Source organism: Corapipo altera, unplaced genomic scaffold (assembly GCF_003945725.1).
Source record: "Corapipo altera isolate COAL_440 unplaced genomic scaffold, ASM394572v1 22b, whole genome shotgun sequence".
NCBI classification, from domain to species: Eukaryota; Metazoa; Chordata; class Aves; order Passeriformes; family Pipridae; genus Corapipo; species Corapipo altera.
In genome coordinates, this window is record NW_020884876.1 from 937,370 (window position 1) to 965,332 (window position 27,963).

General features: G+C 38.4%; 1 protein-coding gene across 6 annotated transcripts in view; it reads left to right on the forward strand.

Moving 5' to 3' along the window:
• The window catches only part of GABRB1 (gamma-aminobutyric acid type A receptor beta1 subunit), a 119,146-nt gene that overhangs the window by 48,230 nt on the left and 42,953 nt on the right, over positions 1–27,963 (forward strand). For 5 of the 6 annotated variants that reach the window (XR_003526388.1, XR_003526389.1, XM_027635536.1 and 2 more), the window contains exons 4-5: positions 9,641–9,861; positions 12,189–12,245. Coding sequence is in view for 4 of the 6 variants with exons in the window: in XM_027635536.1 (XP_027491337.1) it covers positions 9,641–9,861; positions 12,189–12,245 (278 nt within the window). In the remaining 2 variants the exon portion in view is untranslated. The remainder of the gene's footprint in view (positions 1–9,640; positions 9,862–12,188; positions 12,246–27,963) is intronic. The other variant, XM_027635538.1, reaches the window with a different exon arrangement.

Here is a 27,963-nt window from a genome sequence, read left to right on the forward strand (position 1 = left end):
AATCCACTAATTCTGTAACTATTTAATCAAGCTTTATGTGATTGGGTAAGGCAAATAACAGGCAATTTATTGAATTGGTTCATTCTACTAAACCCATACTTGACTACACCTACTCCATCAGAAACCTTAACTGAAGCCACTTGCCATATTGCTTCAAAGCTTTTCTTGCTGCGTGGTGTGGTGTTGCATCCTACTTTGTGCTGAATCACAAAGCTGATCACCTGTAAGGGCCTTCTCTCTGGTTAGAAGTCACCAGGCAGAGCTGTTTTATCATATTGAAGAACAGCAAAACTCACTGCCACAAAGAAGAAAAACCTTTCCATCATCTGCATCACTGTTCGTACCATGAACAGCATGACTTAGTCACCTCTTGCCGTGCAACAAAACTGCTAAACAGCTGATCTGTTGTCCCAGGAGTTTCCCCTGTTCAGTTTCTTACTGTCATCCCTTCCTTGCCACAGACCCTCTTTGTAGGTGACAGGAGGAGGTCTACATCTGTCCCATAACTTACACCTCTGCCAGGAGTGCTGCTTCACTGACATTGGCTTCCACTTGTGTCCACGAACACCTCATTTCTCAGCAAAAGCAAAACCTTCTGGACTTCTACACTTCATACACCTCTGACAACAGCATTTTGATTACTTCTGCATTAAATTAAGCCAGTCCAACAAAAAGTCATAGTTAGGAAAATACTACATTTTAGCTTTGAACGATAGTGGCACAGACCTAGGCTTCAGTTTAGCCAGCTGCATGTAGAACTTCTCTGGCTGAATACAAGAGTATTTTAGTGGAAAATTAGCCTTACTATACAGTGAAGGAATTAAGGAAAAGAAACAGAAAAGCAGTCTCATATTTGTAGAAAGAGAGATAAATGCACAGGAACCATTTGAAATGCCTGTTTCACTCCTGAAAACACACTTGAATTTCCATTCCTCTCTTGTATTGAAATTGTCTCATTTGCGAAACAGTGAAAACTTAGCAGTAACAAGCAGCTGTTTTCTTGTTTCTAAATGGAAAAGGGTTCATGAGGAGTTTTAGTTGACACAGTTTAGGCACTGCAATGTCTCCAGAAATAGAAGCCACATAAGAAAACATTGCCTGGCCAACAACCCATGGATTTAGGATCCTTCAGCCCTCAATAGCCCCTCTAGCCTATAGTGTCAATTGCAATAAATTCAGGACACCTGGACACCCCAAACTTATGCCTTCTGCATCAGTGATCATCACGTATGGATCTCTGAGACATTTTAACTTCATCCTATCTCTAAGAAGCACCAAAAAAAGTGAAGCTGTGTACAAGAGAACTGCTACATGTACTTCTGCTAACATCTCAAGATGGACCAAAAAATTTCTATCTCAGAAGGAGAAGGACAGGCAAAAACAACCTCCAAACAACAACTCAACAAACCAAAACCACTCTTCTGTCAACCAGGCTCCAGTCTGCCCCTCTCAGAAGTCACCATGCTGGACAAGCTTCACAACAGCACCTCAATGTTCTCTAGCAGGCTGTAGTAAGCAAGGAAAAGCTGAAGAGTCAAGACTGGTTTCCTGGCTTTTTCAAATGTTTTAGATGCAAATTTTTTTTCCCAAGTTAATAAATAAGCAAACAAAGGCGAGATAATGCTGAAACAGACAAGTGGCTGCTGAGCTCCTGCGATATTTTAATACTGTGAATACACTAATAAACTTACATAGCCAATTTAGAGAGCAGATAGACCACTAGATGCCAACCCACAGACCTTGGGTGACAAGGGTTGGTGCAGCCCTGGCAATAGATCTGAACTGCTTCTGTCACTCTCACCTGAAGCTGTAGAACAGTTGTACACAGCTACTAAAGCTGGTCTCTGCTGTAGCCCCATGCATGGCACCACACTGCTAACTCGTTCTGGTTCATCCTGGCCTCCTCTGACTAGCAAACATGAAAATTGCCTTGGTTGAGAACACTGGTACATGTGCTTTATGATCTTTCACAAGTCCTTAAGTTTTTGTTGCCTCATTTTTGAGGCTGTAAAACCCACTCCAGAACTGTACTTTCACAGCTGTTATGCAAAGAAGCTGCTCTGCCTTCCTACTTCACTCCTAGTGTTCTTTCCTCCCTCAGCACCAATGCTCGGGTAGCCATGGTGTGTACAGGATAAGGGAATTTACCTACATAAAAAGCACCATGCCAAAATAGTAATGACAAAGTTCATCTCTAATCTGAATCAATTCCCTCCACTTCTAAGTAGTTATTCAGATGTGTGCTCTCACATGGGAAGGGATGAAAACAGTCATTGTCTGGCCTTCAGTGAGGTGAAAGCCTTCTGAAACTTCAGACTCAGAGAGAGGTTTTATTGCTGTAAGCATTAAAGAAAACTGATTTCGAGGCTTGTATTTATAAAGTAATTTGCATGAAAACATTTTCCCAGATTTTCAGTGTAGTGGCACCAGTTTCAACATTCTGAGCTACTCAGTTCTTCAAATAATTACTAATCCCATGTTCTCCCTAGTTACATATTTTGGAGGAAAGAGAGCCTGCACGTCCATATTCTAATCAGTACTCAGGAGTACTATTCAGATGCTTTCAAACTGACTGATGAGTTATTTGCTCTTGATTGTTTTTTTTTCCTTTCCCAAAATGCCTACACATACTATACAATATTTTGAAATGTGGATTCCCATGAGACTGGCAACAGCACTGGATTTGTAGGGTTTTAATCAGATTAATCACATTAAATTGGCCAACTTCATTAGTTATCCAATTGCTTATGCTGTTAGTAAGATAAAAATAAAACAAGGTCCTTTATTATCAGCACTCTAAAAATACCCTGCATTCTGCTCTGAGGATTTATTGTCAACAATACATGCATCTAAAGGCAAACTGAATTCCCAGCAAAAGCCAAAGGCAATTTTTCCACAGAAAATCCACATCGTTGCTCTAAACTCATCAACTATGATGGATTATCATGTAAGCAGCTTAATATTATTTAAATTATGCAGCTCATGAGAAGTCACATGGGAGACTTTTTCCTCAAGCTGCCTTTTGTAAAAGCATCGCAGATGCAAAGGAGGTATTTACAGCACACTTGGTTTACAATGATCAGAAGGTGACAGAATTCAGGATCTGGAGGATAGCTGGGACAGTGAGCAGCAGAGTTAGGACTCAGGACATCAGCACTGTAGAATTTGGCTTGTTTGGGTAATTGCTAAGTAAAATTCCCCAGCAAGCAGTCATCAAGCAGAAACAATGGAGGCTGAATTTTAACGAAAACCAGAAACAATCCACCCTGTCATGCAAGAAGGCCATAATTTTAGCAGAAGAGCTGTCAGGCTAAGACAGGAGCTTCTCAATGAACTAGAACATGGAAGGGAGCATACAGGAGGAGGAAACAAGGCAACAGAACTGGCAAAGAAATAAGCAACGAGAATTATTTGTTGTTGAACTGGCTGGAAAGTAAAGGAAACGGATCTGCCGTCTATGTGAGAAAGCAACCAGAAAGCTTTTTGCTCTGCCTTTGGATAGGTCCAGAGCCAAACAAGAGTTTATGGATCAAGAATAGCAGCCAAAACAACATGGCCTTGTAGTAGTGCATATCTACTATAGACATCCTGGCCAAGAAGAAAATGCAGATGAGACCTTCTTCCAACAACTGGAAGAAGTCTCATGTGCATGGTTCTGTTCCTCATGGGAGACTTTAACCACCATGATATCTGCCAGAAGGAAGACACAGCAGGGCTCAGGTAATCTAGAAGACTTCTTGAATGCACTGATGACCACTTCCTGGCACAGGTAACTGAGAAGCTAACAAAAAAATGTGCTCTGCTAGACCTCATAGTTACAAGAAAAAAGAACATTTTTGAGATGAGAAAGTCAGAGGTAGCCTTAGCTGCAGTGACCATGAACTGTGACTCTAGGCTGTGACTATAAACAACAACAAAACCTAAACAAATCCTAAAACACCAAAACCTGAAGTAGTAATTACATATAAAGCTAAAAAAAAAAAGGCAACTAACCAATAAAAAACAAACAAACAAACAAAAAATTAAAAAAAAAAAAAAAGACACACTAAGATCTGGCAGCTATGTAATCACTGCTTCTGTTCCAGGTAGAGCCACTGACTCACTGCATGTCACTTTGACCTCCATCTGCTTCTCTTGAAACTAAAGAAAATTGATACAGTAGAATCACAACTGAGAACAAGGCAGGAAGAATCAAATAAATTTCCATCACCAGACCCACAGAAATAGAAATAACTCCTACTGAGAAGTAAATTGGTAAATATATATATATATATTAAGGCATTAAAAAAAAATTCAGTTACTGTTTTTATAAAGTTAGCCCAACCTCATATTAAGATATATGTATCTGCCACCCTACATTGTTAAGCATCTTCTGGAGCCAAGGAGTCTAGCCATGGTTGGCTGTCTTCACAAGTGATTTCCTCCTTAGAAGCTTGGCTTACCATAAGGCCCTACACATCACAGAATAAAGGTCTGTGGGATTTGCTTCACATGCTCAGCTAGTTCATCCTGTGACTCCATTTGCACATTACTGATATTCACCTGCTTGTGTTCTTTTCAACTTTTTGTCCAGTTCCTATAAGGTTTCTGGTACTGTTATCACTTATACAATAGGGTTCAAAACAAAATTCAACAAACCTCTCCCATATGCTCCTAAGATCACAATCAGGTCAGCTTCACCTGCAGTGCTGTGCACTGACACCACAAGGAATTATTCTGAGCTCTTAGCACTGTGTCGTCCTCCTTAGACATTCAGGTACTTCGTAATGGTCTTGTAGTTCACTCCTGCTGAGCTAGCTGGAAATTACAAAGAAAAAAAAATTAAGTACTTCAGGAACAACCACTGCTGGAAAACAGGCTGCTTTCCAATTATCTTGCTTATAGGTAGCAAGGGAAGTGTGGTTTAATTAACTCTTCCACAATGGTTTACCTTAACAGGAACTTGAAAGTGCTGCATTCATCCAACACATCTTTGGCTTCATTTTCTTTAGACTTCACATCACATTCCATATGGTAGACCCTCAAAGCTGATCTGTGCCCACCTCATTGCGAGTCAGTCCTCTGGACAGTAAGGCACCATCTTCCGCTCAGTCCACACAAGAACCTGGGAAGTATAGTTTTTGTCCAAATGCCCAGTCGCACTCCTGTGTATTGGTGCTTCAAATCCAAGCTGGATGAAGTGTTTTGGAATGTAAGTTAAAGTTTGAAATTTCTTTTCCTTGGAGTGCTTTCTAAACCTGCTTTATGGAGAGGATGAGGACAGCACTACTTGAGCACAATGTCACAGTCCTCAAATGTCATTCCACCATTCCCTTTCATGCCTGCATATGAATAGGCAAGTTTTTGCACAGCTCAGAGGAGAAGAATCCTAGAACATCCTGGACTTCAGCAAAAAGCAGTATATAATACCTAGAACACCTTTGGACTGTAGTTGCCAATACCTGGACTTGAACATTAACTGGCATCCTCAGATGCAGATAGACAGGTATGAGCCACCTGGACTAGTTGGGGGTTTTTAGCAAAAACTTGTTTTCAGCTGCCTCACAGAGAGAAATGACTAAGAGAAAACATGGTTGTCTCTTACTGCTGTCTGCGTTTTCTCTTAAAAGCTGTATCAAGACATGTATTAATATATACTGGTCTGTGGAGTACTTGCCCGTTAGAAACTTTTCTGTTCCTTTGTTTTCCCTCCAGTTGTTCTTTAAGAAATACTAAGTGCCTGGAGGCTTAACAGGAAAGAAAAAAAGCCATTATTGCCCTTACATCATCTATACATATTGCACAAAAAAAAAAAAAAAAAAAAAAAAAAAGAATAGGGAACAAAAAGAGTATAGAAATAAAAAGAAACTTATGGGAACTGTCCAGTCTATTCCTTACTGGAACTCTAAATTGTTCTTCTAACTTCAAGTACAATATGCTTCAGTGGTCCATTCATTTTCTTTCCTACAAGAAATTTATATTACTCAAGTGAACTGTGAAGCTTGGCGCCAGTATTTATTTATGAGGCTGCTTAAGTTCAGATTACAAAATAATTTGCAATTCTGAGTAAAATAGACTAGTTTCTCTTACTCACATTTTCACAGAACCTCTCTTACCTAGGAAGAGCATGTATTTGTCTTAGCAACCTAATGCACCTTATTAAAGCACTGTACAGATATATATGTTATAGTACACATCTAGTTACATTCACTTACACATTTCCAGTTTGATACAAAGAATTAAGAAATTTTCACAAGTACTAAGAAAGGGAAAAAAAAATCTCATTCTAACGAATCAAAATTTGTTACATAAAAAAAAAACCAAACACTAAACCAGATATACATCAAAACAGCATTATTATTGGTGCTCTAACATTACCCCTCTAATGGTGCACTATGCCCTGAAAAAGTAGGGAAGCACTTCTGGAAAGCATAGATAGCTCAATTAAATCTACTGAAATATCATAATTTTTATGCAGCATTACAGCTTTTTTTAATTATGGAAAGTACAGTTCAGCACAAAAAATGTTCAGTGTGTTTCTAAAAAAAGTGAAATATTTTTAAAAACAAATAATTTAAAAGAACAGTTAGCTGCAGAAACAGATTCTCTTTTTTAATTTTACATTGAGCCCTGCTTTTTTAACTCATGAATAGAAATTCATAAATATGAAAGTTAAACCTAGTCTGATTTATTTCCATGTCTAGACTTGTGGGAATCTTGGGAAGCTTTCATAAAAGCTAAAAAAATTCTGCAGCCAATTACCACTACAGATATGACAGATTCGGAAATTATTCATATACTCCAGAGCTTGAAACTCCAAAATCCCCAGCAAATTTTACAAGGTAGAAGACAAGTAGTCATTAAATTGCCACTTCACTCACACCCCTGTACAATATAAAAAATAATACAGAAACCTCCAAGATGTGACTAGCCATATGACCTGCCAGCATTTTATCCTTCACTGATGAGATATGAGAAAGATAAGGCTGTATTTGATGTAAAAACATTAGAAAATTTATAACTATAGAATTCGGGTTATTATAGCTTAAATATAATTTGCTTTTCATTAAAATAATCTTTAACTATGCTTTTTAAAATAAGAACTTACAGCTACAGGGACTCTCACAATCGTGACATCAGACTATTTTCCTCATTAAAATATTAAATTATTAACAACCTCAAGTACTGGGGAATGGGAAAAAAATTGATAATTTCCTCAGTTAAGAAACACTGAGATTCCTTTAGGATGAAGCTCAGAATTTTTTCTTCCTCATTAGCACTTACTGGCTTGCCGTGTGCTTCTCTATAGTGTAGCACAATTGCAGGGCAGAGGATCACTCTGTCCTACCATGGTGTTACCAACCACAGTATTTGGGATGTAGCACAGCTGGATGAAACAAAATTTCTTCACAGACTATGATGCTAAAAATAGCAACTCATTTTCTTCTAATAGTCATAGACAAGACACAGAATTTCTTTTTCTTTCACTTGATCAGTTCCTTTAAGATCTCTTGTAGCTTACCTTGGCTATTTTTCTTGGTTGAGCTTTGAGAACCATCACATAGACACCCTCTCAATTGTTTGCTTTCTTCCAGGACAGCATGACAGTTCTACAAAAGCAGCTTTAAGACCTAGTGAAAATAAAAAGGAAAACAAGAAGGAGAAAAGATTATTGTGTATAATTGGAATTTCTACACCATCTGTGCTGAGGACTGCATAGGCTCTGCTGAATCAAGCAGAAGATGTAGAGCATACCTGGTAAAGCACTGAGGTTAACTATTATCAGTCATCTCTGAAGGCTTTTCTACCTGAAGTGGCTTGAAGTAGGACAGGTTATAAAACAGATACAACATATGAAAAATGAAGACTTGTGATGTTGGGTTTTTTTCATCTTCATTTGGGTTTTTCTTGTTTGATTTTTAGATTGGTTTTTATTTTTAATTTTCATTTTCTCTCATCCAATTCCCAACTGATTGCTGTACAAGGAGGAACAAGGGGCAGGGACTTAACTTCTCTTTAAGTGAGGCTTCTAACTGACTTCTATTCAAGTTGTACATTCAAAAACTTGCCTCCTTGGTATCCATGTTTCTCTGTACCGCTATTTAAATTATAAATCACCCACTCAGCAACGCACAGCATATACTCCACTGCATTACTTTGTAGTTCCAGGCTTGACCAGCATGGTCTAGAAAGCAAAGAAGCTGTCCTGACCTCCTCCTAGGGCCTGGGCCGGAAAAAAAAAAACTTATTCCTTCAACATATAACCTCTTGTCTTTGTTGCAGGTAGCAATTGTCTTGCAGGCCTGGAAAAGGGCATATCTATGAAGTCCTTGCAAATCTGGGATCTGTGCTTGCAATGGATGTAATTGTCCTATCTTATATAACCACTGATATTTCATCCATACAAAAAATTACTACAGACCAAGGACAAGGAAGAACAGCATTTTTATTACTAACTTTTACTGATAAGTCCATAGCTCTGTTAGACGGAAAATTTCAGGTAGAAAGGTTTTTTGAAAGTTAACAACTCTGCTTTGATTTCATGGCAACGATACAGTCTTAAGAAGCCATTAAAGATGAAGAGAGCAAATTGTATCAGGCAGTTTTTATGCTGTTTCTTCAAAAAATTGGAGTCCATGCCAGGATTTGTGAGAATGACAGAGGTAAGGTTTTCTATCACATAAAAAAAAAAAGTCTTACCCCTGACCAATTTTTTCAATAATAGCTATGATTTTGATGCACTTCTACCTTAAAAAAATATGTAAGTGTGACCTGTCACTTGAAAACAGGGTTGGGGGAAGAGATGAGGAAGAGAAAACTAATAGTCCACATACTGCTGTTTTAGTCATCTTCTAAGAACTCCATCCGCTACAAAGTACATGAGCTTTACCACTTTAAAAAATTGACTATCTTTAAAATGACCGAATTCCCAGAAAAACAGATAAGAGAGCGTAAATCAGACTAGAAGCCTTTTAGAACAATTTCTTTTCAGATGAAGGGAAAGCTGAAAGGCTGCATAAACGGTATTTCACCTAAGTTACAACATGATAGTCAAGAAAAGGTGTTGATTTTTCTATGCGGTAAAATCCAATTGTCAAGGACAGAAAGGACTGCATTCCCCAGGCTGAGGCAAAGTGTGCCTGGCTATCTAAAGTCATTACATCTAGCAACTCCAACAGATGGGGAATGGGAAGTTATCCATTATATTCTGAGGTCATATTTGCTGTTTCTGAGGAAGTCTAAGGACTCCTGGCCATTCTGGATTGTGGGGACAATCAGGATAAGGGGAGTGAATATCAAAAGAATGTCCTCAGTGCTATGCAATGCTATTTGGTTGAGGTCACCTAAACCCTGCTCTTTTCACATTAAAAAAAATGTTTAAAAAATCAAAACCCAAGTTTGATCCACAGACTGGAAAAGCAAATGTATTCCCTCTGATTTAAGAGGTTTTGAAAGCCCTGTGGTAGTCACTGCCACTGGTGAGTGGTGTGAGGTTTGAACAAGCCAAGGCTTATGATCATGGCTAATGGCAACAACACCATAATGATCCCTAGATTTTCTGTTGCCACTGAAACTTAGTTACTGAGACTTATCTAAAAGTAAACTTCTGGTAAGTTAATCAGTATGAAAACACAAAGAACCCTTCTTGTTTCTTCCATAGGACTACACCCTGACCATGTACTTTCAACAATCCTGGAGGGATAAAAGGCTCTCCTATTCTGGAATACCTTTGAACCTAACTCTGGACAACAGAGTGGCTGACCAGCTCTGGGTGCCGGACACATATTTCCAGAATGACAAGAAATCATTTGTCCATGGGGTGACAGTGAAAAACCGAATGATTCGACTCCATCCAGATGGGACAGTCCTTTATGGCCTACGGTACGTTGGGTTTTTTAATCAGCTACATTACTGTCCTGGCAGAAGTGCAGGTAGTACCAATGCGACTTTCCTCTCCTTTTTCCCAGTTTCTCAGTGTAACTGTATGAGTCAGCACATACTTTATCTAGATGACCACATCACACCCAAGAATTTTCCACAGAGCATCAACACTATCTTTAATAACTATATCCATAACTAACAAAGTCTAATGCCTCCTTTTTTTTTTTTTCAGCTCTTCTGAGTATATTTAAACTACTAAAAGAGTTCTTTATTATGGTTATCACTTGGTAATCAATCACAGTTTAGACCATCACTTACTTCCTTCTAAAATTTCTCCAACAGCTCTTTAGGACAATGTGAAATTAAAATTTGGAGTCATCTGAAGAAATCTGACCAACAGTTGGTAGGGAATAAAAAGAAGATGTTTGTAAGTTTGAGTTAATTATTTAAATATTGTCTAAATGTCTGAGAATGGGTTTTCTTTAATCTTCCTTGGTTTATAACTGCCTCTTCACACCACAACTTCTTCTTCATCCAGTGCAACCCACATTCACCCCACAGATAAAAATATATTCTAAAGTTTGAACAGGCACAGTCTGATTATAAGGTACACAGATGTGAAATTAAAACTATGCCAAGCTATTTCTTATGTTGAGAATTTTGCAGAGCCTGAGTAGGGCTTTACTGCATTATTTTTGAAGTTAAGGTAGCTTTGCTTGGAAATAACATTGTCTGTCTGAAAGAACCTTTGATCACTCTTGTCATTCGACAATAAAAATAATGTCTGGAGAATATAAACCTGAAAGCATAGTTCAGTTAATCAGAAAAAAAGTTACAAAGCATAAAACTTAGTTGAAATACCTCAAAAATGTACCTAAGATAGAATTAGAAAAAAACTCCAAACTACTGCAGCAGTTCAAAATAAAAATAATATTTGGGAAAGTATAACTTAGAGCTTACTGAAAATAGAAATTTGAAATTACCTTTTAGCCTATAAAAACATAACCTTTTAAAACACAGCACTACCCATGCAGAGAAAGCCATCCAACCTATCAATTCAAGCTTTTCAAGAAACAAGAAATTATTTAAAAATCATTATTTTGGCTAATCATGAGTTTGCTTTTGAACCTATCAGACTCCCAGGCAGTACATCAGTTGCTATCAAGAACCACACAGTCAGTTTAATACAGCTAGATCTGTTCTGGTACAGAAAAACTGCTACTTCAGTTGTGAAAAAGAAAACAAGGGACCCATGAGGAATTAGTTGTTCAACTAAAGGCTGTCATTAACATCTGCTAAACAGAGCATTTAAAAAATGCATCTTTCCCATTGCCTTCAGACCTCCTACAGTTCCTTTCAATCAAATTGACTCCTGCAGGACAGTTACCATGATAGGAATTTTTGGCCTGATAACTTTTCAAAATATTTCTCCCTTTTTTCTTTTTTTTCCTTTAAGGCCAGGAAGTAAATTTATTTACATTCTAATATTTGCAAAGTGGCAAGAATGTGCATTAGGGGCAAGCACTCCCTCAGAGGCAGTTGTATATACAATATAAACTACACCTTGAAATGTATACCATGCATATGCTTCCACACACACGCCGTACATTGGATATCAATAACAGTCTTCTGCAGAAATAGCAAAAGAGGCTGTGACACATCTGGCGAACCTGCTGCAAGTCCTCTCGTGTTTCATCCACAAAGCAGCAGAATGGCCAAGAAGCTGTGACCTTGCCCATGCTCGTCCTCTCATAGGTGATCAGGCAAACTTGCAGTGCAACAGCAAAGATGGACAGCTTCACATAACAAGGTTGCTAGTTCATATGATTGAATAACCATTCACATTTGAATAGTTAAGCAACAGTTCTGCAACCCTGCAACAGCTGCAGCTCTGCACGTTAATACCCCAGCCAACATCTATCACTTCTTGTGGTAGGAAAACCAAACAGAAAAATGAAAACAAAAAAGGCAGAAAACCCCACACTAATATAAAGGGTAACCTACATCCCACACACTTGCAGTTCCGTACTCTGCAATTCCCTTCTCCTCCCTTACCCCTGCCTCATGCCCTTAACATACACTGCCACAGGAGCAACTCTGAGTCTCCCAGATTTCTGGGCTTCCCCACCTTCTCACCCAGATTTCTGGGCTTCCCTACCTTCTCACCCAGGTTTCTGGGCTTCTCCACCTTCTCACCCAGAGAAGGCAGCAGGGTCTCAGGATGCAGCAGGGCCAAGTATTGCTCGGTGTGCCCGTATCCACTGGCGGCATTGTCGTCACCAACCACATGCATAAAAAAGTGCTGAGCTGTCAGGTCTTTTTCACAGGTTGAGCTGGTGTGCCATGTTTTCTCTGGGGGCAAGGCAGCTCTTTAGATGCATCTGGTGAGTAGACTTTGGCCTATAGTTACCACACATATAGTGTCCCCATCCCACAAGAGGGATCTGATCAAAGACAAAACTAGCAAATGAGCAGAAGAAAAAATGACGTTAAGAAACATTAAAACAACTTTCATAAGACTTATTGCTTTAAACTTGCATTAGTGATCACTTTCCTCATGGTAATAAATATGCTTCTGTGAGCCTATAGTTACCTTTAGGTCATATGAACATCAATTTTTTCATGTGCTAGATGACACATATGCCTCATAAGAAATAAAACATGAGAAAACACTACAGAAAATGTTTTTAGGTAAAATTCAGCATTGCCCGTTAGAAATTTGAGCACAACTCCGATCTTAGTCTCCCAAGTAGAAAAGAAACCTTGTGATATATTAACTTGCGCTTGGTTTCTGTGCAGTAGGGAGAGGGAGGACAGTATCACCAAACTTCTCATAGGTTGTGACATGTGAGTTACATTTTCCTTGCTGAAGACAGATCATTGGCCAGGCATGACTTGAACAAGAAAGACAACATCGATTACACTACAGACCAGGGTCTGAGTTCCCAACAAATTAGACAGGGTTTTAACCCGTCCCTCAAGGATGATTTAAATGCTTCCTTTCCCTCATGCCTCATATTCCCCAAACAACTTTTCTATTTTCGGTTGAGTTAATGTTTCTGTTCAGGCTCAGATATGAAATTATACTGGCTTCTTTAAAAAGAAATTGGAACAATCATAGCAGCTCTAAATAACCTGCTTTGTTTGCATCCATGTACACAGCAGTTTGTCATTGATGCAATGTTCAGTCTCAACAGAGTTGAGGAAAAATAAACCAAGGTTAGTCATTTGGCTCTTAAGATGAATAAACGATGGAAACATGCACATAATACACTGGACTGGTTTTAGATCATGTAACAAAGCATTATCACTTCAGTATGCCTCCATTATAGTATTATTTCTATGATGAACTGAACAACCCCTTTAGCTATTTTTTCCAGTAACTTTCAGCTACCATGTCCCCACAGTTTAAAAAATGATATATGCTATAAACTTGTGCAGATACAAAATACTCCTAAATCTTCTGCCCTCTAAAACTGTGCATTGCAGTTTTGTCTCTTGCTGCAAAATCTACTTCTGTTAATTGTTCGTAGCAGTGAAACATATATAACCTTACTAATCAAATAACTCCTTCATCCTTTTACCCAAGCAACCACACACACAAACACGTTTAACTCCATGTTATTATTTCCACTGAATTCCATTTCAAATATGTCAGGGAAGTTGAGTGTCACTGTTAATTATTATGTACCTGAAGTGTGTGATTCTTCAGTTTCTGTCAAGTACTCCCACCAGCAGCTATTATCATTTTCTGTGGTGTAGACACCTGCTTCCCAAGAGAAAAAAAAATTCTCTTTGAGTCAATGTGCAAACCTGCAGCACTGTGAGGATGGTGTATGAGACAGTTCTAGCCTGGTCCCAGTACAGCTGGTAAAATACTGAATACTATTTTATTTATTTATACCTAATTTTTCCCCCCATTTTTAGTAAATGATTGGATCCCATTATCTCTCACCCTTTTGGCATTAGCAGTGTCTTCCATTAATTTTATTGCCTATTCAGGCAAGATCCTCTAGAAATCTCCCAAATCTCTAGATTCTCAAGCCAACACATGCTGTTGCTTCTTTTGCTTCTCATTTCTCACCCTTTTCCAAGATACTAGACATGTAATCTGTCTTTGAGATATTTAAGAAAACATTAATAATTTATTGTACTGAATTCTATGTTCAAATTCTTATGTCATGATGTCAAAAATGGAAGCTCTGATTTAAATCATCCTTTCCTAGTATTTTATGACACCTCTTAATTCTTCTCAGATTTTCACTAGCAGAACAATGACATCTTGTTGCTTTGGAGACATCTGTTCTCTTATCATGACATTGCCTCGAAATAAACAGCAGAATTTCATCTGGTGTGCTGAAAGGAGCGTATCTTTGAAAAGTATTAGTTGTTAAGAAGCATGACTTACCTTCAACAATACCTTTACACAGATTTCTCTCCCTTGTGATATTCAGACAGCAACATGACTTCCATTAGAGCAAGTCTTTATTTCAAGGGAGGGAGACTGAGCATATCATGACAAGATGTGAAGCTCTGGCTTGGAGCATTGAAAACTTATGGTTTCAGTGAGACCACCATGTTTAAACTGCTACAGCAGAGGATGCAACTTTGCTAGACACTGCTGCAACTGCAAGAGGACAAGGGGAAGAATGATCTTTGCCTCCAATGTAAGGACTTATTTCACCACTTCTTACACAAGTAAAATCTTCTGTGATGTGAACACTGGCAAACAAATCCACCTACCTCCAACCAATTCACAAATGCAAATTGACTGATGCAACATTGGATTTACCAACCACTTATTCATGCAATATCCATGGAAGCCCATCTAGCATATCATAAAGGTGGAATACAAAAAAGCTATATTTAATTGTGGAATGTTTAGGTTTTAAATATAATCTTAAAAGTGAATTTTAGTGGGAACTTCCCTTCTTGACTGCATCTATTTTGGTGATATAGCCGTGAATGTTACTAAAGAAATTAGCTAGACCCGTGTTTACATCTTTTATTACAGGGAATCTTAATAGTTTGTGGGTTGCTTTTGCATTGTCATGATTTGGGGCTATGGAGTTTTGGTTTTACTCTAAACACCTTCAGGAATTTTCTTAAAGAGTCAGTTATTGAGTCCTTTTGAGGACAACCCATCATGCCAACAAGTAACCCACTTACACTGGTACTCAATAGATTGTCCTACTTGTGTTATTAAACAGCTCCAGCCAAAAAAAAGACTACAGTTTATTCTAAATTATAAAAAAACATGTCATCTAACGGAAATGAAAAGCTACACTTGTTTCACTTCATTAAAATACAGAACAAATTATAAAGAGTTATTTTATTAGATGATAGTTTTGAAAATGCTAAAAAATATTTCTTCCATGTATCAATGGCAAGAGATTTACCAGTGAGTATTTTAAGACTCAACCAATTTGGGACTTCCTTCATATTTTTAAAACCTAAAGATATACAAGAACTTTGCAAAAATAAGTCAATCAATTATTCACCATTTCTTCCACCTCTCAGAACATTTCAGTTTCAGAGGGTCAGTTTTCAGGATTCACAGTCAATGAAGACATCCTCAGTGTATAGCCATTAGGAAAGGGTAGGGATTAGAGGGGGGCATTCACATGCACACTGTGGGCACCTGTTCAGCCTGTCACAGGTCACACTTCATCTGCTGCAAACTTTCTTCCAACAGGCCTTTGAACAAGCATATGTGCCTGTTGGGCAATCAGCACGACCCCTTATCACAAGCAATGCACTGCTAGGAGCATTTCTTCAACTCAGAAGGGAAAAAAGGGAAGAAGAGGACACGGCAAATTGATTCTGAGGCAGAAGGATTGTCTTTGTCCCTCCAGCTGCTTGCAGACTGTTTGAATTTTCTGTGTTACTCTGTGAATCCTGTTGTCATCTCCTCTTCCTGGTCTGTAACCCTGTCCTTGGCCACAACGTGGCTGGTGTAAGATGATCACAGAATCACAGAATCTTTTAGGGTGGAAAAGATCTTTGAGATCATCAAGTCCAACCATTAACCTGATATTGACAAGTCTAGCACTAAAGCATGTCCCTAAATGCCACATCTATATGTCTTTTAAATACCTCCCGGGATGGTGGCTCCACCATTTCCCTGGGCAGTCTGTTCCAATGACTGACCATCACCCTTTCAGTGAAGAAAATCTTCCTAATATCCAATCTAAACCAACCCTGAGACAGCTTGAGGTCCTTTCCTCTTATCCCATCATTTGTTACTACAGACCAACTCTCCACATTGCTACAACCTCCTCTCAGGTAGTTGTAGAGGGCAATAAGGTCCCCCTTGAGCCTCCTTTTCTCCAGGCTAAACAACTCCAGCTCCCTCAACCACTCCTCATAAGACTGGTGCTCCAGACCCTTCACCAACTTCATTGGACACACTCCAGCACCTCAATGCCTTTCCTGTAGTGAGGGGCCCAGAACTGGATGCAGGATTCAAGGTATGGTCTCATCAGTGCCGAGTAGTGGGGGACAATTGCTGCCCTAGTCCCCCAGGCCACACTATTTCTGATACAGTCCAGGATGCCATTGGCCTTCTTGGCCCCCAGGCACACTGCTGGCTTGTACCTAGCCAGATGTCAGCCAGCATCCCAGGTCCTTTCCTGGTGGACAGCTCTCCAGCCACTCTTCCCCCAGCCTGTAACGCTACCTGGGGTTGTTGTGACCCAAGTGCAGGACCCGACACTTGGCATTGTTGTACCTCATCCAGCTGGCCTCAGCCCATCAATCCAACTTGTCCAGATCCCTCTGCAGAGCCTTCCTGCCCTTCAGAAGTTCAACATTCCTGCCCAACTTGATGTTGTCTGCAAACTGACTGAGGGTGCACTCGATCCCCTCATCCAGATCATCAGTAAAGATCTTAAGCAGGACTGGCCCCAGTATTGAACCCTGGGAAACACCACTCATGGTCAGTTGCCAACTGGATGTAACTCCATTCACCACCACTCTCTGGGCCTGGCCATACAGACAGTTATTTACCCAGTGAACAGTGCACCTGTCCAAGCCATGAGCAGACAGTTTCTCCAGGAGAATGATGTTAGAGAGAGTGTCAAAGGCTTTTAATAATGTCCAAGAAGACAACACCTGCAGCCTTTCCCTCATCCACTACATGAGTTACCTTGTCATAGAAGGAGGTAAAGATATGCCTTTCATAAAGCCGCATGGCTGGGTCTGATCTCATGGTTGTCCTGCACACATGTTATGACACGCAAGATGATCTGCTCCATGACCTTCCCTGGCATTAAGGTCAGGCTAACAGGTCTTTAGTTCCCCAGAACTTCTTTAAGGCCCTTCTTGTAAAAGACTGAGCAATGACCAGTATCAAAACTGGGAGAAATCAGTTGGCACCAGCACTCAGAAGACAGCATGCGTGGCCAAAATACAGATGCATTTGTTAAACAGGCTGTAGCTGTAGGAGAAAGAGCTGTAGCTGTAGCTGTAGGAGGAGCTACTCCTTACTCTTGGCAGTTACCAGATGGAAAAAAACACCAATGTGCACTTACATTTTCTCACATTTGAGCAAGGACTCCTCCAGTTTGCACATTTGTAAAGTAAAAACAGACAATGTCTGTATTTGCCCAACAGCTGCAGCACCACCAATATATTGCCATAAGCTGAAATGCGTTTTCAGGATTGTTCTTACCATCTGTAAAACTGGATAATTTTACACAGGTCACTTCCCACACATTGCAGTTAATTTGATAGAGATTAATAGAGATTGCAAAGTGGTTTATATAATACATTTTGAGAAAAAAAAACCCACCTCAATACAGCTACGGTCTGCAATTTACTGCATGAAGCACAATAGCACTCAAGCAAGCACTGGCATACCAAGATATAACTTATTTTTCACACAGAAGCTGAGGTATGTGCTTGTCTAAATACTGCTGAAAGCACAAGAAGTTAGTACAGGTGTATTCTGTCTCACAGCTCCATGCAAGAACCACAAAGAAACACCAGGGAATGAGATGCTCTCAGCATCACTCATTTTCAGTGAACGGGTGAGGAAATCTAACTGAAGAACAGCTACATGCTCTAGTTTAGAGGAAAAGATGTGGAACAGAATAAGAGAATCCTGCAGAAATTGTATTTGCTCGCTTTGTTTTTCAGACACAAAAGAATGTGTAGTTATATTCAGCCACTAAACAAAAAAATAGCAAGAATAAGGGAACTGTAAGCAAGTCACTCCTAAGTTAGTGAAAAACAACAACTACATTATGCTAGTTCACAAAAAATGTACTTTTTGATAATTTTTTTTAATTATTATCTCCTCCCCAGGCTGGGTGTCCAGTGAAACCATCTAACTTGCTAGCAGCAGGCAAGATGGCAGTAGCAGCACAAAGCTGTGCTGCACCACTGGACCTCCTGCATTTCAAAAATGTTTTTCAGATCCAGACAGACTTTTCTCCAGCTTAGATGCTGAAACCCACATTTATACTCCCCACCAGCTTAGCTGCACAATCTTCTCCAGAAACAAACACTTCTCCCTAAACCTGCCTCCTCCAGTTCCTCCCAAGATTCTTCATGCCGAGCCTGAAGTTTCTTATTCTCCTACATAACGTACAAAGATGGAAAAAGACAGAGGGCTACAGAATGATAAAGATGATAAATCAGTGGGAGACCAGCACATTTAGTCCATTTGTTGCATGAAGCTCATTTCATCATTGTTTTACTTCTCTGGTATTTAGTTGGGCATTGGTGGGAAACTATGTACCATGTTGCTCTGTATTCGACCCTAGAGGCTGCTCAGCTGCTTAACACCAGGGCTGGAAATCCGAGAGACAGCTGCAGTTCAGGGCTCCTCAGCTGGAGCAGCTGAATTTGTAACCTTTTTGCCACATCTGTGTAATGCTGTCTAAACAGTGAAATACAATCTTGTTACTGCTTTACTCACACATCTATTATACAGAATGTAACATATCAATTAACACAGAGTTTTATAATTTCTTTAACATCATTTCATGAAGAATACCTGAGACTGAGATCATCGTAATAATTTATAACTGAAAGCACACAGCTGAAACTGAGAAATTTAAGACAAAAGTGAGTACAACACTTAAAATTTTTGGGGCATCATTTATGTAGACCTTTATTACTGCAGGTAAGTTAGAAAACCTGCAGCTGCTTATGGGCTTCTATAGGTAGACCAAAAATACTGCTTCCAAAACATGGAGGTTTTATTCAGCATCAAGCACAAAATGGAGCTGGCAGGCTCAATAAATTTAAGTGGCAAATTGGTAGTTAATAAATAGCACAAATGGAAAAGGAAGACTGAAAACATCAAGACCAAAGAAGAAAGTGAGGGTCTTCTCCGGCTGCCAGGTGTAACTCAGAGACAGCCTTGCTGTCTTCCTTTAGCACAAATAGCTTCAGAAACAGCCAGGTGAATCTACTGGCTGTCCATCCCAAAAAGAGGGTCTTTCCTCTTTTGGGATGAAAGGAGGGGATGGACAAACTGAAATCCCTTCAGTGGCACACACAGCAAACTTCCCCACTCTTACTCCCAATGTAGAGCAAATGTGGCAGAAACATGGAGCTCTGTAGGGAGCAACTATTCATAAACTCCATGTACTGAGTTATCAAATAATTACCTGTATTTGATTTGGAACTTTTTCCTCCAGTTTCACCCAATTTTGTATTTATTCCATGTCACATAATATTTTTTTTAATACATACCTTAGGGAAGATGGGGAAATGCTTCAGGTTGAATCCATCTCTCTAGAAAGTGTATAAAAGAAAAACAACCAACATGCAAGTACTCAGCTTTAAATATGTGAGCGATGACTCTTATAATCAGTAGTTAAGTACATAAGCATTCCAGTGGAGTCACAACTAGCTTCACAGGCTTGAATTTCAGCACAAGCTTTAGATGCTGTAATTGATTGCAGCTATCAAGTACAGCACTTTGAAGAACTAAATAAGCATTTTGTAGAGCAAAGCCCACTAGGCTTTTTTCAAAGACCACTTAATTCAAGCAGATTCTGGATCAAACTCAGATTACTGGAATGATATGTCAACTATTTAAGTATAGTAATATTTTTTAGAAACTATTTAAACTCATTAATACCATCAAAAGAACAATTAAAAAATAATTAGACAACATTTTAAAAATGTTTCATTTCAAAGCTGAGAGACACTGCAGAGTATGGGTTACATTATCTCATCACACCTTATCATCTTGGTATAAATTGGCTTTCTTATTCTCTATTTTACAGACTGCGTTCTGCCTACTGAATTTGAGCAAGTCCTCCCTTTCTGCCATATTAGAAGTGCAAATGTCTTCCAATACTTTGAAATTATTGCTCTGCCACTGTCAACCTAGCCTGCATCAAAATTGCACTTCTGAATATAAAGGTCTTCAACTTATTTTTTTTAACTATGTATAACTTTTAGAAGAACTCCAGTCACACTAAATCTCATCTCTAGTGTGTGTAAGTAATGCTGTCATAGTTGGCCTGAACCCATTTGGAGACAAAAATCAAGTAAAAAAAAAATTAATGGCAGAGATTAGCACTGAAGTACTTTTGATCAAGAGGAATTTGAAATAAATTTATATAAACGCTCTAAGAATCACTTAATCCAATAATAGTTTGGGCATTTTTACAAGTATTTCCTTCTTTACTTGCTTTGAACGGGTAGGTGTCAGATGAGAAAGGAACTGTTGTGTATTTATTATCCCATTTTTCTCCTCTCACAAACTCTAAAAGTTCAGATGCAGAGATATCTTATAATTGAGTAACCAGAAAGAAAACCTTCACAAGCTTTTCACAGCCAAGCTATGTAGTTCCTATCGTATCAGTGTGACCAGTTAGATACACACTCTTGCAGCAGCACATATTTAATCTGCATCTTCTGGAAGTTACTGCTTCAATTTGCATAATGTCATAATATTTACTTTCTCCCTGGAATACTAGATTTTTAACACACTTCTTGTTGCTTATACTTTGCAAGGAACACCAAATGGACGTATACAGGTACAACACTTACTTGTATTTTTGAAAGAAATAGGCAAAAGTGTTTCAAAAAACTACTGCAATTTAACTTATAGCACTGAAATATATTGTTAGCAGTACAGATTATTTAGTATATGTTTTTATATAATGCTATATGCAGGTACATAACAAAATAGATCCATGCCGAATCCTAATATGTTAACATACTTTTAGTACATTTCATGTCACAATACATTTGGTATGTACCACAGTGTGGGTGTTTTCCAGGTCTTGAAGTTCCTTAAAAAGCCACTTAAAAAGCTTAATAAAAAGCACTTCCCTTTAATAATAAAAATTTTAAAGGGAGAGTAATTAAAGCTGTGCTTTGCTGCAGATTTCTAACCTACATACTATTAATTTTGAGCATGCTGAGAACAATTAATATTGAAGGACGAAATGTAAGTTCTTAGCTGCTCAAAGCCAACCTCTCATTTAATACTGATGTTGATTCATGACATCAGTGAAATACCTGTTCAACCAAGAATCAGAGGGGTGTGGGATAAGGGATCAATCTGTACCATTTCTGTGCAATAAAAGTATCAGGCAGGTAAATTAAGGTCCTAGGGGAGGCAGTAAATATTTTACCAGGCCTGCACCAAACTGGTGAATCCACTAGGATCCAAAAGAGGGAAGAGTCTTAATTTAGATGTTCTCTCTAAGAGACAAGCACTTTCCTAACGAACACTACCTGAAAGCTGCTGAAATCCTGAACAAATGCTGGGACAGCTCATTCGCTAACATAATAATGAAGAAGGAAAATTAATAAAAGATGTCAGGTTGTGGGTGCTGCTGTTCTCAGAAACATGCCCTTGCTCACATAGCTCACAGCCCTCAGGCCGTGTCTGCTCTGTGCCACAGCATGCAGAAGGTTGGCTGGTACCATATGAAGTGTTTAAGGATATTAATATCAAGAGCAACCCTGCATTGCTTAATTCCCTAAGACAATTAAATACAGTGTTTATGAGTAATTTTAAAACCTATTAAAAAAACATTTTCTGATGACAATGCAAAGATGCAAATAATAATGCATTAAAAATGTTTTAAGCCAATGTATTTTTAACATTCACTCTTGTATAAATATCTCCATTTAAAAACTGGATTGGCCTTTATTCTCAAAAATCATTGGCCAAGTTTAGAAGTAGTTGCAAGAGAATTCACAATAGCCAAGCCCTTGAGTGTAATAAACTGTAAATATGTTTTAAAATAAAATTATTAAATATAAAATAATTAATTAATTATAGTAGAAAATACAATAGTACAGTCCTCTATTTGGCACTTCTGCTATAGCACCAACATATATGGTGTTATAACTCTAGGGCCAAAATGACCTCATTTTAAGAGGCAAAATATTTGACAACTAGAATGTTTTAATTTATAAAGCCGTTAATATGGTAAGATTACCAAGTATTGCCACAGCATTGGTAATACAAATTCACCTTAAACTGCCAGTCCAACCTCATTTTGTTAGACTGAGAAGTCTACCTGAGCAGACAGGAGGAGGTAGGTACTCCAAATGCAATTTATGTAGTTATATTACAAATATAATTAGACGTTCTTTCAAGGAAGAATATAGAAATATCAGAAGTCTTGGAATTACTCAGAGCCTAAAGCAAGAGTCAAAAGTGTGGACAAAGGAACTTGAAATTCACTCAGCAATTAAACCTATAGTAGGTAAATTTTCATGGAAGTCACCTACACAGGAGTCTGAGCTGACAGTAAACTATTCCTCAACCTCTGGGTAAATCATGAGGCAGCAACATCAGCTGCAGCTCCCCCAGCCTGGATACAGCGTTGTCTACACCCCGAGTGGTTGGTTTCTCCTCAGCTGAGGTACGTACTCACAAGTCAGAGTAACACAGCAGTCACGATCTCCACCCTCGCTACCAAACAACATGTCCCAGTGACAGAGACATTGGCTCCAATTCTTGAAATTCCATTAGAAAAGCAAACAACAAACTCCCAAATACAACAACAACAGAAAACACATACACACACACCCCCCCTAAAACTATTAAATAAAACAGAAACACACTGAAAAGCCACACAAAGGTCCTTTCTAGAGTCAGGTCAGTAAGAATATACATTTCTTGCACTTAGTTTCTTCTTGGAAAAACAGCTAAAACCAAGTCAAAACATGTACAAATTATTTGTGCTTACTGATTGCAAAACTGTGTGTTTCTCATGTGAAAAGTGGCCAGTTCTTAATATTCACCAAAAAATGCTAAAGAGAATTTTTTCTGAGCCATGTGCATGACAATAGGCTTAGTTCAACAAGACCCCAGGCATCCAAGGAGCTACATATACACCCTCTTATACTACCATCAGACAGAGGAGTTTATAATCTGAGAAGATAAGTTACATACAAAGGGTGAACTGACATCTCCCATGCATCATGGCACAAGCAGAAGAAATTTGGGGAAGTTTAAACCCTTTGGCACTTCTCAGGCCTGAGAAATTTAACTATCTGATACTCCCATGCGTGCTGCTGATGTCTCTTTTAGCAGAGTCTCTCTAGCCACCTCTGAGAGCGTGGTCACAAGAGACTGCAAATGCAGCATTTTTCATAGTCTGTAGATAGATGGATTTGTAAGCTATGTGAGACAGTGTGATCAAATGGCTATATTGGAACCATAAATCTGCTTCCAGTCTTGTTCCTATTATATTTGTGTAAATCGAGAACCTGGAAAGTAAATCTGTTCTGGAAACCTTGGTATTTTGAGGTTTATTAACACATGTGAGATGTTTCAAATTTGTTCTCAGATTTGCCGGTAAGCCTTTTTACAAACAAATCATATCTCTTAAGGCTATCTATTTTTTAGTAAAACAAGAGACAATATTTAACAGTTTTTAAAAGGCCTAACAGTTATCCAGGTGAATCACCCATCTATCTTCAAAGCTGTGTTTATTAGTTTTAGTATCTTCTGATCAAGGGACAGAAAGAAAAAGTTGCACAGAATTTATTGGTAAGGATTTAGTTCAAATAATGTCTTAACCCATGTCCCATTACTTTCTTCTCTCAGAAAACATCTGTGTAACACACCTTTGGAGTCCAGTAAAAAAAATAATCTCAATTTCTGTTTTTATTGGTCTTAAAATATTCTACAAGAAATATTTAAATATCTGAGTAAATGATTCTGAAGAAATATTTTTGACTAATCTCTAGTCAGACTTTTTGAAAATGGGGGGAGGGGAGAGAATTGTCAGATTGCTTCCTGAGAAAATTCCATTGATCCCAGCTGGCATAATTTCAAATACAGTTGGCTGGTGGTTTACTTGTCTCCAGTTGTTGAGACTGAAAGAAGTAAATGAAAAAGCTGTAAAATTAGCACTTTTTTTTTTTAGCAGGATTCTAACATGTTATAGCAATATTTCATTTTTTTAAATTATTTCTTTACATGAGACTAATAATTCTGCTCTTAACACAATTAATGCTGCCTCTTCTTGATATGGGCTATAAATTTAACCAATTTGCAGGAAATTACTAAAGTGCATAAGGATTCCAAGCTCTCTCTCTCTGTTGTTAGGTGGAGTTAAGCCTAAACTGGCACAAGATCAATATCAGCCAGATTTTTTAAATATCTAAGGCAAAAATTTGAACTTTTTACCATCTAGCTTTGGATCCAAGGAAAAGCAATTCCTGCTGAAACACTTCAAGATAAGCCAGAGGAGTTCACCATCTAAAATCTGCTTTAACTGAAAGGCTTAAAACAAACAAACAAACAACAAAACAAACAAAGAAAAAAATAAAAAAAACCCAGCAACAACAACAAAACCTACAGTAAGATAACTCAAATTCTAGGAAGTTTTAAAATATATGCTATTATCCAAGTGTGGGCACCAAGTGTGCATTAAGACTGCTAAAGATTTCTGTTATCTGGGAGCCCCCTGCTGGGACTCTACCTTGAGAAAACAAAACAAAAGGGTTTGTTTTGAAGGTGTGTCACAGATGTTTCAATAATATTTAATTATGCAATATATGGCATATGATCACCTTAGAATCACTGAATGCTTAATTTCTCATAAGCAAATTACTACAAATGAGAAAAATAAGTATTTTTTCTCTGCATAACAAATGCCTGTGCTTAGTATTAGTTAAATACTTAAAATTCTTTATAATATCCCTAGTTCCGGGAAATGCATAAAGATTCAAATGGACAGCCTGTGTGCTAGATAGAAAGGATCCAAACTGGTGGATTATCTTTGTGCCTTTGTGGTTATCATTAAAGAAGCTATAAGCAGATATCAGTTTATTCAGTCTAAATAACACAGACAAAAAAAAAAAAAAGTAAAATATCAAAAATAATCTTTGTCTTTTGTGGAAAAATAGTATTTTTATCTGGAAAAGTTTTCAGGCACACAGGCTCATCTTTAGATCTAACCAAAGCAACAGATTTCAGATTAAGTACATGGTAGAACAACTGCTCTGAACTCACAGATCATCGGTATTTTCTTTCCTGAAAATCTCATCTGAAATATTTCAGCAGTCGCTACCTGCTTTATTCTGCCAGGTACGGCCGGCCATTCAGAGCACTGTGCAATTAAACCATCTGGGGTTGTAAAGAGCAGCCTTTTTCACAAGCATTTTGTACCAATATGATTTCACTCTTCTGGTTATGAACAATACAGCCATAAAGCTTAGTCTCCAGATTAATATTTGAGGATATTTTGTAGGTCTCCCTATAAGCAGGAAATGTTTTCTCAATGGCAATGAAAGTTTCTGTCTTTTATGAGCATTGAGGTGATGACTGCTTGATATATATGTATAAACTTTCATTCACTAGTGATCTTTTATTTCATTTTTAATTCCCTTTTTCTATTATTTCTTAATGGCAAAATGTCAGGCTTATGTTTAAGATGCCAGTGAAAATATCAAAGCATTTTCTTGGGAAAAAAAAAATCAAAGGCCTACATGCTCACAAGATTATAAGTAAATCTGCCTGAATATTGCACAGCACTGTGTTTCTTTTTTATGAGGAATAACTCAATCTTCTGCCATACTCAGTCACCCGTAGAAAATTTTATCAGTATAAGCAAATTATTTGCTAAATTGAAGAGCTGTTAGCATACTCAAAGAGACGGTCCTGACCATAGCAAGAGGAGTTAAAAGATCAAAGGAAAAAAAACTTATCATAGTTCTTCTCACTATGCCAGTTATGCACTTACTTTGTGTAAAGGTAACAAGAAGTAAAATGTATATGTAAATATTCCTCCTTCTAAAGCAGCTTTAAATTAGGCTCGGGAAGAATGCATGAAACTAGTAGAAGCTGCACTATATAACATTTAAAATATAACATTTCCAAACCCATTTTTAGACCCCTCTACTATAAAGGTTCCAGATTCCTTCCTTCAATAAAAATTAAGGTGTCCATTCAAGGAAAAGAAATCATTTTGTGAAACCACTGGGTAACCTACGGTATCTGAACACAGTGTGATAGCTCCTTATAGTGAACCATTTGCAGCTTTTAGGAGAAGGCAAAAAAGGTCAAGCCACATTAGGCCTCTTCACCCAAGGAACTCACGCCCTCTCAGACAATTCTGAAAGAGCAAAAAAGGAGCTGAACCTGGAGTGTTAATCTTTCCCCTCATACAATATGAGGAGCAGGTGAGGTCACTTGTTCTGTTCAGCCTGGAGAAGAGGAAACTGAGGGGAGATCTCGTTGCAGTCTACAACTTCCTCATGAGGTTCTCTGTGGTGACCAGTGACGGGTCCCAAGGGAATGGCCTGAAGTTGTGTCAGGGGAGGTTTAGGTCGGATATTAGAAAAAGGTTCTTCACCCAGAGGGTAGTTGGATGCTGGAACAGGCTGCCCAGGGAAGTGGTCACAGAACCAAGTCTGTCTGAATTCAAGAAGCATTAGGACAATGCTCTCAGGCTCATGATATGACTCTTGGGGTGTCCTGCATAGGGCTGGAGTTGGACTCCATGATCCTTATGGGTCCCTTCCAACTCAGCATATTCTGTCATTCTACGATTCTGTGATTACACATTCCTTTTGCATCTTGATATGCTAGGGTGTCGTGGTTTAAGAAATGCTACTCCACCATTCAGTGCCCTCACCGAGACTCTCCCAAACCATACTCCACTCACTCACTCCCATCTTCCGCTCTCCCTTCCCACTCCAGCAGGATGACTTACATCATCACAACATTTCAGGGAAGAACTTCTGAACTGTGAAATCCAGTAGAAAATACAACACAGTAGTCAAACAGCAATGCCTTACTGTATTTCTCTCTTGTCCTAGGAGAAAAAAAAAAGTAAAATTACACAACCACCTCTTGGTATTCAAGAAGCCATGCAACACAGAAAGCTTATGACAAAATAACACGAAGAATTAAAAACCATAAACAACCTGATTTTAAATGAAAATTCTCCTTAATGACTCAGATGACATGAGCAGAAAAGTTTGTTTGTATGAGCTTCAATCTTATTTCAGTATTTTAACATTATGGTAAAGAGCATCTCTGCCATCTAAGGAGATTTTTACTTGTTCTGTCCTCATGAGCATTGTATAAATAAAGGCACAGTAGCATTAAAAAGAATCTCTCATACTGTGCTCTTAAAGCTAAAGATAGAAGAAAGGGGCACAACAGTAGATACTGACTGTGAGGAATTATATGTCAACTAATTGTAGAAATCAAATGCAGTTATGTTGCTAGGAGAGAACAAATGCCTGCAGAGTCCAAGCTTGCAGAATATTAAAGATCACATAAGCACAGAATATTTTGAGTTGAAAGAGACCCAGAATGATCACCAAAGTCCAACTCCTGGCCCTGCACAGGACAGTGCCAAGAATCACACCATGTGCCTGAGAGTGTTGTCAAAATGCTTCTTGAACTCAGACAAGTTTGGTGCTGTGAGATTACTCAAGGCAGAAGAAAAAAGGTGACAAGAAGGCCTGATAGGTCAACACGAAAACCTAAGGCAGGAAACTCTCAAAATTTGTAAATATCTGTCCTGATATATAAGGAGCTGAGGAAAACAAGTCTTGTCCTCATTCTGCTCATGGCTTTTGTTCATAAAACTTGCTCATTTTTTTTTCTTTCATCAAGGCTTTGATTCTCTATGCTCACAGAGCCAATAG